Below are 11,283 nucleotides of genomic sequence, written 5' to 3' on the forward strand. Positions count from 1 at the left end.
ACATTAAATTCCTGAGGGAGCCCATAATGAATTATCCTGCCAGGTCGGCCTACAAATCTCTGTCATGACTGAACAGCTCAAGACAGAAAAACTATTTTTGAATGCAGCTCGTCCAATCAGTATTCAGAGTGCTAACAATACACTGTATATCAAGAAAACATCAGCAGTCTCACCTGCATAATACATGCCTTGTATTTATTGTCAATTCAAAAAGCATGTCTAATCAAAGAAATTCATAAAACTTTAACGATATGAGAATTTATTAACATTTTATTCTTTGTTGGTTTTAATTTTGCTAAATTTTATACAGATTTACTGTCAAAAACTGTGATGATCCAATAAATACATAAAACTTTAACAGTTTAATGAATCTTTAATTATAGTTATTATACACACACACACACACACATACACTGATTATAATTAATTTAATTAATATTGGAAAATTGTCTTTTTTTACTGTAATGCATTTTTTCTGTACCATGAAATATTACAATAGTACTATTTCCTATTTTGTTTTTATTAAGTAATATTTATTTAGTAAAAATAATAATTATTGTTGTTAATAATAATATTAAGAAATTGTGCAGCCCTACAAACAAGCACAGCAAGCTTGACTTTTTATTTATTTATTTTAATATTATTTTAAAATCGCAATTTAAAGTATTAAAAATTAAAATTAAATTGTTTCCCCAAAATCATAAAAATCATGTAAATCATCATCATTTTTTATTGTATAGTGAAATATCACACGCCTTATTCATTTTGTTTTAATTCCTTTTATGTAGTTATAATAATAATAATAAATTGTGCAGCCATACAAACAGGCACAGCAAAACAATTTTTTTATTATTAATTTTATTTAATTCGCAACTGCAATTTTCAATGCTAAAATTCCCAAAATTGTGTAAGAAAATAGTTCTTATGATGATGTAATTATTGTGTTTTAAATCATAGTTGCAATAAAAAAAATTAAAACTGTCTCGTTCGTTTGTCTCTTACCTTCAGCTTGTCGAATCGCTCTCCCAGTGCTGCCACCTGGTGTTCACGGTGATGCCCGACCAGTTTGCACAGCGAGCAAATCAGCTGATCGTCCGTCACACAGTACATGTTGACCTTCTCCTCTCCATGCTCGGGACAGGCCAGTCCTCGGAGCCGAGAGTCCGGTACAGGCTCCGTGAGCCGGTGTCCCGTAAACGGCTTCTTGTTCGGGTGAGTCGCACGCAGGCATTCCTGACAGTACGAAACCTCGCAGGTGACACAGGTCTTGACCGCCTCCTGTGGCGGGTCCTGCTCGCAGAACTGGCACTGGACGGCTTCGCTCGGCGAACTCATGACCCTGTCGTCATCCACTGCCGGAGGATTGCAGCGACGCGTCTCGGTCGGAGAGTTTGGGCCGCTCAGAGAGGCCTTCTGGATGCGGTCGATGATGTTCTGCAAAGTGACGTTGCGCTTGAGGCCGTCTAGTCCCTGCTGGTCGAGGGTGATGACATAGCGACAGGTGGGACACTGGAACGCAGAGAACGGTTTGCTGGACTCGTCAAACGAGGGACAGTGGGACACCAGAATACGGTGAGCGCAGTTGAAGCACAGGCTGTGGGCGCAAGGCAGCAGTAGAGGATCCTCGAAAAGCTCCAGACAGATTGGACAAGTCAACTCCGACTCCAGTGTGTCCATCTTCAGTGAAGCGATGGGGACGTCAGCCAAACCCAGGGAAGCCGTTTAGCCATCTGCGAACAAACAACAGAGCCCTTGCTGTAACATGATAAACACACACTCCCACAAGTCTGTGTTTTACCCCAACGATCACCATTAAAACAAGGCACTGAGCCGCTTTTCCAGAACCTTCACTCTCACTGTTGTTATGTGGTGGATGCAACAACTAATTCACATTAATCCGCTTTTATTCAGTAAGGATGCATTCAATTGATCAAAATGAGATTAAAGATATTTCATAATGTTGCAAAAGCTTCTATTTTTAATAAATGTTGTTCTTTTGAACTTTCTATTCATCAAAGAATCCTTAAAATACAATGTATACTATGGCTTCTGCAAAAATATGAACCATTTTCAGCATTGATAAAAATAATCAGAAATGTTTCTTGAGCAGCAAATCATCATATTATTCTGATTTCTGAAGATCACGTGACACTGAAGACTGGAGGAATGATGCTGAAAATACAGCGGAGCATCACAGAAATAAATTACAGTTTAACAGAGATTCACTTAAAAACAGCTCTTTTAAATTGTAAAAATATTTCACAATTTCTACTTTATTTTTGATCATAAATGCAGTCTCTGTGAGCAGAAGAGACTTCTTTTATAAACACTACCGACCTCAAACTTTTGAACGGGGGTGTATATTGCCTCAGAAACCACTCAAAGCTTTCATGACTCATTTATATTTCATAACCACAAGCTGCAGGAAAGAAAACTCATATTTGAGACTTCTTTATCTTAGTCGATTCTCCTGAAATTTTCTCCTGCCGCTCCGATGTTTCTCCCGAGTAAAAGCCCTCTGGAGTTTCAGAAGAGATCTTGACATTGTCTGTGCTCTGATTTGACACAAAGTCAGTCAAACATTTCTCATCAACTGATCTGAGCTGCTCCACATTCAGTTACTGGACGGGGTCCATCTCAAATGGTCCAATAGACGATGCTTGACAATGAAGGAAACCAAAATATTACATGCAATGGATACATATTTACCTAGTAATCCACAATTTTGTTGAGAGGGGACAAAATTACAGTTTTCCCCTGAGATTTTGAGCCAAATTACAGACTTTGTACATGACTTCATCATCATGTTATTTGTATACAGAGATTGGTAGGTCTATTAATCTGTTGACTTCACCAGTCCTGGTTGCATCATATGCCAATGTAATGAAAAAGCCATTTTTTTTGTATTTTTTGCATGGTTTGGATGGCTGTAACTCCTGAAGTATTAAATATATCTTAGTATCCTTTCAGATTTAGGTTCTTAACAAACATTTCTTTTGTTAATAGCATTTTTAAGGCCCAGTATGGTTCAGTTCCTGAGATATTGGGATCTCAATGTGGCTCCATGAGTAAACTGTTAAATAGTATTCCTGATTTAAAATTCCCCTAAATTTCCGGTTGATCATCTCTAAAAATCTTTATACATATAATGCCAGATTATAAAAAATAAACAAAAATAAGATTTTTCAGTTTTCACAACCATTCAATCAAAAACCAAGTACAAACTCAAGATGGATGTGACAAATATTTACTCATCTGGTCTAGTTTTATTTCCCAATGGGAATTTTGGAACTTTTACATTACTTTTGACATAAATAGAAGACTTTGTTGTCACTTTTTATCAATCCTTGCTGAATAAAAGCATTGATTTCTTTCAAAAAAAAAAATTAAAAAAGGAAGAAAACAAAACTGACCCCAAAATTTTGAATTGTAGTGTATATGGTTACAAACGATTTCTATTTTGAATAAATTATTTTTATTAATTAAAGAATCCTCAAAAATGTATCACAGGTTGCAAAAAATATTACGCAGAAAAACTGTTTCAAACATTGATAATAAAGCATCATGTGACACTGAGGACTGGATGCTGGAAATTCAGCTTTGCATCACAGAAATAAATTATATTTTAAAGTATATTAATAAAGAAAACCATTATTTTAAATTGCAATAATATTTCACAAACATTATGTTTTTTTTCTCTATTTTTGGTCAAATAAATACAGCTTTGATGAGCAGAAGAGGCCTAAAAAAAAAAAAAAAAACATTACAAATCTCACTGATCCCAAACTTTTGAACAGCAATGTATAAACTTTGTTTTAAAAATTGCATTTTAAAATCAGAGTTTTTTTCACCAAATCATGCAGCTCTATGATTTAATGCCATTGTGTAATTTTTGTAATTACAAGTACTACATTTTTGGAATCTGATGATGTAATCCAGATCACATGTGCTCAGTTACTGCTGAAAACCATTAAAAAAAAAAAAGAACAAAATTAGCCCACAAAAAAATAAATAAAAAAATGGGAAAGTGGCATGGTCACATAAAACTAATTTGCATATGTCCTAAAAGCACCACCCAGATTCTGCATCAAGCCTGTCTGCATTGTATTTTTCATTGTTTAATATTATAATGCCATAAAACATTGCGGCTCAGTCGAGCAGAAAGCTTCGTCCAGATCTGCTGCTTTGTTTCTGACAGCTCCAGTTCATCATCATCTCATCATCCGCTCATTATGTGTGAAAAGAAGCTCAAGTTCATTAGAAGAAGAAGATGCAGTAATTACTGCTGGCACATCGACTGAGCAACGGTTTCCCAAAGCCTTCAGGAAACAAAAGACCAACTGTTTGAAGCTCACACAATATCTGTCAAAATGAGCTTCCTTCTCTACATGAAGACTCTTAACCACAACGATTACACGCTGGTTTATCACTCCTTTGACCCAAATTATGTTCTCATTACATCAAAAATATCACAGTTTTTCATGTGTTAAAATAAAAATAAACTTAAAAAAACTCAATAATACAAAAGGAGTAATCATGTAGAATCCAAACATTAATATTTGAGCCTCTTTGATGAATTTTTCAATCCTAGTCACAATATGGAGGCTCAAATAAAGTATTTATTTTATGTATATTAATAAACGTGTGAGTTTGTTATTATCTGCCCTCCTTTGACAAAAAATATGACATTTCTGACCTTTTAAAATAGTAATAAACTCAAGAAAACTCACTAAATAATACAAATGGAAATATGTATTATATTGATATTAGTTTAGCAATGAACTTATTTGGGTTTATAATCAGGATGAATGAATTAATGTTTAACTGTTAAAATCCCTCCAGAGCAATTCCCAGCCGGCAAATGACCAACCTTCAACGTTGAAATATGTTTGAAATAAGGTCAGTTGTTGTTTTAACGCTGAAACAACGTTGATACAACAGTGAATCAACGTTACAATATCAACGTTGATCCAATTTGCAAAATCGAAAGGTAATTCAACGTTGATTCAACCATGGTACCAACGTTGTCTCAACCTTCAATCAACGCTGAAATGCCGGCTGGGAAAGGAGCAGAAAATGACTAAACACTGACTGACTTTATTTCACTGGAATTCACTTTAAACTCGGTTTTCCAAATCCTCTGAGAGCAAATCATCGAGTTTAACACTAAACTCTTGGGTTAAACTGAGACAGGTACATGCAGACATTAGTAGAGTAAACGCAGTCTCCCAGCGCGCGCGCTTCTGTTTGACCCACCGATGGATTTCGCGTCGCTTCTCGCTTCACAGCCATCTCCAGAACTTCTCGACAGATTCAAAAAGCTTGTTTTTCGCGGAAAAAAAGCTCTTCCAGGGCAGGAATAACAGATGGTGCAGTCACCCATAACACGATAATCCGAACTCACTGCCCTCACACACACACACACACACATTAACACTACAGATGGGAAGTCCGACCCATTTCCGCGAATCGGTTCTTTCGAACGGATCCTTTCAATGTAGCAGCGATTCGGTGATTCTTTTGCGTCATCGCGTAACCCTCTGTAAAAATGACTTTCCTTCTCTACATGAAGACTCTTAACCACAATAATTACACAATCTGGTTTATCACTCCTTTGACCCAAATTATGCTCTCATTATATAAAAATATCACATTTTTTTTCATGTTTTAAAATTAAAAATAAACTTAAAAAAAATCAATGATACAATATACTCAATAATACAAAAGGAAGAATGGTAATCATGTAGAAACCAAACATTAATATTTGAGCCTCTTTGATGAATTTTTCAATCCATGGATGCTCAAATAGAGTATTTATTATATTAACAGCGCCCCATTTGACAAGCTCTAGTCTAAACAAATATGTAAACACGTCATTGATTTATTATAATAGTTTTATCAACGTTTTAAATTTGATTTTATTCTTATATTTTCTGATTTGTTTTTATTTTCCTTAAAGTTCTAGTCAGTTTGTTGTTTTTGTCAAAATTGTTTTATTTAGTTTTAGTTTAGTTATTTTAATAATTAAACTAAATGAACATGAGCTGAGAAAAACTTAAATTATTGAAGAAGAATAATTTTAAAATATAATATGTTGTTTATATGTTTTTTTTTTTTTATGCTTTTAGGTTTAGTTTAATATCCCTGCAACTTATATATATATTTATAGATAATATTAATTTAATTATATACACACACATACACAATTTTTGTGTCATTTTAAAAGTTCAACAGCTTTTTTATAAATAAAAAAAATAATTATACGTACATATTTGGCTTGCTTAGTTGGGGACACTTCATCTACAGCGATATCGTTAACTTGATTGCAAATAAATGCACAGACACTATTTAACTGAACAGAGATGACATCACTGAATCCAATGATGAACTGCCTTTAACTATCATTTTTGCATTATTGACACTGTTTTCCTAATGAATGTTGTTCAGTTGCTTTGACGCAATGTATTTTGTTTAAAGCGCTATATAAATAAAGGTGACATTGACATTGACATATACATTATACATATTTAATAATCATCAAGTAAAACATAAAATCATTTGACGAAATTAATTTTACTCACAGTTAAATTTAAGAGTAATACCTGATTTAATATTAAATGGTCAATTATTGATTATCTGGAGATGTCTGTACGTTATGAATCATCACGAGTCCGAAACACCTACTTGACGAATCGAACGGAATCGAATCATTTTTGCGAATTGGTCCGAGAAAGGAACCGAACGAACGATTCGTTTGGTGAATCGGACATGATTAACACACACACACACACACACACACATAGAGAGAGAGAGGGAGAGAGGCTGTAAGTAAAGTTAGCACAACAGGAAAAGCTGCCTGATAATTCCAGGAAAAGCGACTCCACCCAAAGAAAGAGTCGAGTCACTGTCTGTCTCCTCCATCAGTGACTCATGAGCCCTCCTTCCGAGTGCCCTCACTAGGGAACAACACTCAAATATTTCTGCGATGACTTCAGGATCAGTAATCGATACACGTGCGAGAGATTGTGAGAGATAGACGGACTGACCGCTCACAGATGCTACACGGATATAATGACTTTGACATTAATTAATCTGACCATGAACTGAACGCAATACAATTAAGATCATTAAGGCGACAGGCTGAAGAGAGAGCAAACACTGGACAAATATTGTTTTATATCAGCCTGAAGACCAAGTGACACATGAATCTGTATCAAAATATCATAGAATTAGTTTGGACACGTGACCTTTAATGACCTTAGCATTGGTTTCTTCCTGAGACTGCAGTCAAAACCCAAAAATACACCCACAAACGATATTGCCGAAAAAGATGGTAGTTAAGTAGAGGGTAAGTATATATATATATATATATATATATATATATATATATATATATATATATATATATATATATATATATATAATATTAATATAATGTTAATTCATTTGTAATATTACAATTAATATAAAATAATAATTAATAAAATGAAGTTTTTTAATTTAAATAAATACATATATTCACAATATAAAAATTAATTAATTATTACTAATATAAAATTATATATATATATATATATAATATTAATATAATGTTAATTCATTTGTAATATTACAATTAATATAAAATAATAATTAATAAAATGAAGTTTTTTAATTTAAATAAATACATATATTCACAATATAAAAATAAATTAATTATTACTAATATAAAATTATATATATATATATATATATATATATATATATATATATATATATGTGTGTGTGTGTGTGTGTGTGTGTATAGTTTTTATTTATTCCATAATTAATATACAATTATATATAAATACTTGTATATTAATAGTTAATATAGTATCTATATATTTTTTTATTCTTTTGTAATAATACAATTCATGTAAAATAATAATAAATAAAATAATGTACATTTTCAATTTAAATAAATATTTAAAATTTCAAATATATTTATTTTTATAAAATTGCAATTGTATTTATTTTGTTGTAAAAAAATATAAAATATTATTATTACAGCTTTGTTATTTGTAAATTTTTTTCTTTTTGTTCTAATTGTAATATTTTCTGATATTTTCAATGCAGCTCAGCAAATTTCCCTCAAATTTGTATTACTGTAATACAGATTTTTCACGTTTGAGTTTTATTATTATTTTTGTTTCTCTTTTAATTCTCATTAATGTCATGACTATTTAATGCCCCATACAAAAATACTGTAATATAATATGTATCTTCTAATTTAAATCAACATAAATTAATAGAGAATCAGGCTTAAATGTCATGAAAATAATAAATTGCAATCCACAAATGCATCTTAACGGTCCACAAAATATAAATTTTCTTTACTCAAAATATATTTACTTTTTTTTTTTCATTTGACTTTCGGGTTAAATATCTGATCAGCAAATGTTATGCAGATGAGATTGTTTCCGCTCCCATCGGGGACAGTTATTAAATATGGATCATATATAGAATGCATCTCCTGGCTCTGCTCGTCTGCGATCTATCTCACTCCTCTCAGTGGTTTCTCAGGCTTGCAGCATCTCTCTGCTCTCATGGAAAATTAATTTTGACCAAGCGGGTCAGTTTTTCCTAGCAGCTGTCCAAGGCTTCAGAGCAGCTCATGTCAGACGTGGCCTCAGGACCACACGACTATCACACACACACACACACACACACACACACACACTGACCTAAACAAGCACAAACCCTGCACGAGGATGCCAGCTCTGCTCACTGTGATGAGCTCCTCTGAAAACACTTTCAGTGCACTCCATGTTAAAACAGTGCTTTACACTGAATGCATCGTTTGCTGATATAGACATGTGAATAATAAACCTAGTTAATATTAATCTTGTCTTTATCTGCATGTGTGGCTCGAAGCAATCCTGCAAGTCTGGGTACATACAATAAAATAGATCTCAATTAAACAAAATTAATATGTATGCTTAAAAAAATGATAATGATAATGATATAAATTAAATTAATGCTTAAATTAAAAAAAAAAAGAATAAAATAAAATTCAAAATAATACATTTAAAAAAGTATCAACACATTAAACGTAAAACGCTTATGATATAAAATGATGAAAATGACAATTATATATAAACTAAATGATATAATGGTATAAAAATAAAATGTATGCTTTACACAATAAAAATATTTGTTAAAGATACAAATAATGATGCTTAAAAAAGTTGCTAATGATAAAAAACTAAATCAAAATAATAATTTATGCGTAACACATTAAAACGTTTCTCTAATGTTATAAAAATAAAATAAAAAATATGCAAAACAATAAAAAAGCTGTTAATATAACATCATTTTTTTTTATTTGTAAGTATTTTATATACTAGTATATACAAACATATTTAATAATATAAAATAAAATAAATGCATGCTTAACTCAATAAAAAAAACACTTGATCACGATATTACCTTGATCTCATTGATCAGTCTTGCACCAGCTGGTTTCCATCATCAAACTACCTTAAAATAAGACTCTTATAATGTATTAATTTGAACCAAACTGGCTCTGGCGATCAATGGAAGCACACATGATGCCAGACGCTGTGCCCTCTGCAACACAGTCCTTGTTTACCAACCAAATGATATTCCCATTCAGTCTCTCATCCCTGCAGTGATTACTGACAGATTCCTGAGAAAACCAGACCTTCTGGTGTTAAATAAATAGCAGAAGGTTCAGCTCTTGATCTCACCATGAAGGTATTTCAATAGTCCACTTGCTTACAACAACGCTGTTGTTCTTCATCCAGCAGCAGAACTTTGTTACGAGTTTGCACCCATAAGCTTTGTGCTCCAAAATATATTAAACCAAGTGACCGCATGTGCACTGAAGTCTTCACTAACTTCACTTTTATCTTCATCAACTCTTGTAATCAGCTAGTGTGTTGGTGATTTCTAGAAGTTCACACACAATGCATGTTCACTAGTGTTGCATGACCGGTGCAGACATATTGTGGATCATTTCCAACATAACATACTGTTTCAATGACATTTGGTTCAAATATATTTGGGGGATATATCTGTGAATTGCAGGCATATTTCTGATCTGTGAATTTAATTGCAAGTTATCTTGTACTATCTTCTATCTTCTAATTTTTTTTTTTTAATATTTTGCATTTAATTCAATGACATTGCATATTTTCTAATAAATTGCATGCATTTGTATACTGTATTTTTGATTAAATCAATGTTCAGCATCAAGGTGCCATGCATTTATAAAAAAAAATAAATAAGAAAATGTTGCAAAAAAAAAAAAAGTGCATATGCAAATGCATATGACAGAAAAATACTGAACACATGTTATATTGCACACTGTAAACACAATCAAAGCTTCAAAAAAGCGCGAAAAACGGGACATTTAAAATACATTTTGATTTGATATCTCAATGACACATGGTCCAAAATACGTTTTGGGATATATTTGTGAAATACACATTTTTAAAGCATGAATTTGTATATTGCATTGCTAATTAAATCAATGCTCAACATTGAGGTGCCATGCATTGGGAAATATTTGTAAATTGCATATCTTTTTTATTAAATCACTGTTTAGCTTTAGGCGCCATGCATTTACAAATCAAGCAGAATCTTCAGTTCAAACATTATTATTCATGTGCTTGACTACTGCTTTTTATTTTGTGCATTTAATAAATAAATAAAAACTTTAGAGCATTCATCGTAACAGTGACATCTATTGGTAGTTATTTAAAAATAGGATATAATGTAAACTTTTCAAACTGCACGTTTTCTTTCCACCTTCTGGCAACAATCATGGAAGAAAAGAGACTGATTAACAGAATCAAGGCTCCTACAGTGTTACTTTCACAGAGCTATTTATGAATCCCTTCCTCCAAAAGCATCTGGAAAAAAGAGGATGGTTCTTCTTACCTGCATCATGATGGAAGATAAGATGAGTTAACAGACGACCTGAAGGAGCGCAGCCGGAGTCCAGTGTCAGACAGACAGAGAAACGCTGTTCTGTGCTTCACTCTTTCCATCTCTATCATCATCAGCCTGTGAGGCGCCAAACCAGCCAATCAGATAGCGGGGGCGGGGCGTCTACAGTGTGGGCGGCGCCGAGTAAAGACTTCAAAGAAGTTCAGTAGAAACATTGTTTCTCTTCACGTGGAGCTCTAAAGAAGAACCTTAAACTTATCTCAGCTGTTCTAAACCATACGTTTATTAATCTTTGTTAACATTAGTCAAGGCATTTCAATAGTTCATCTAATCTGATCAATTTAAAGCTAC

General features: G+C 32.7%; 1 protein-coding gene across 2 annotated transcripts in view; it reads right to left on the reverse strand.

Annotated features, from left to right (window-relative positions):
* Positions 1–11,034, reverse strand: part of LOC132153228 (E3 ubiquitin-protein ligase Midline-1-like) — a 31,265-nt gene extending 20,231 nt beyond the window's left edge. Inside the window, exons 1-2 of one of the 2 annotated variants that reach the window (XM_059562584.1) lie at positions 10,924–11,034; positions 1,003–1,730 (exon numbers count right to left, since the gene is read on the reverse strand). In XM_059562584.1, coding sequence (XP_059418567.1) covers positions 1,003–1,677 — 675 coding nt within the window. In that variant the 5' untranslated portion in view covers positions 1,678–1,730; positions 10,924–11,034. Of the gene's footprint in view, positions 1–1,002; positions 1,731–5,256; positions 5,473–10,923 lie in introns of those variants that run through there. The other variant, XM_059562583.1, reaches the window with a different exon arrangement.
* Positions 11,035–11,283: the final 249 nt, after the last annotated feature.

Source organism: Carassius carassius, chromosome 11 (assembly GCF_963082965.1).
Source record: "Carassius carassius chromosome 11, fCarCar2.1, whole genome shotgun sequence".
Classification (NCBI taxonomy): domain Eukaryota; kingdom Metazoa; phylum Chordata; class Actinopteri; order Cypriniformes; family Cyprinidae; genus Carassius; species Carassius carassius.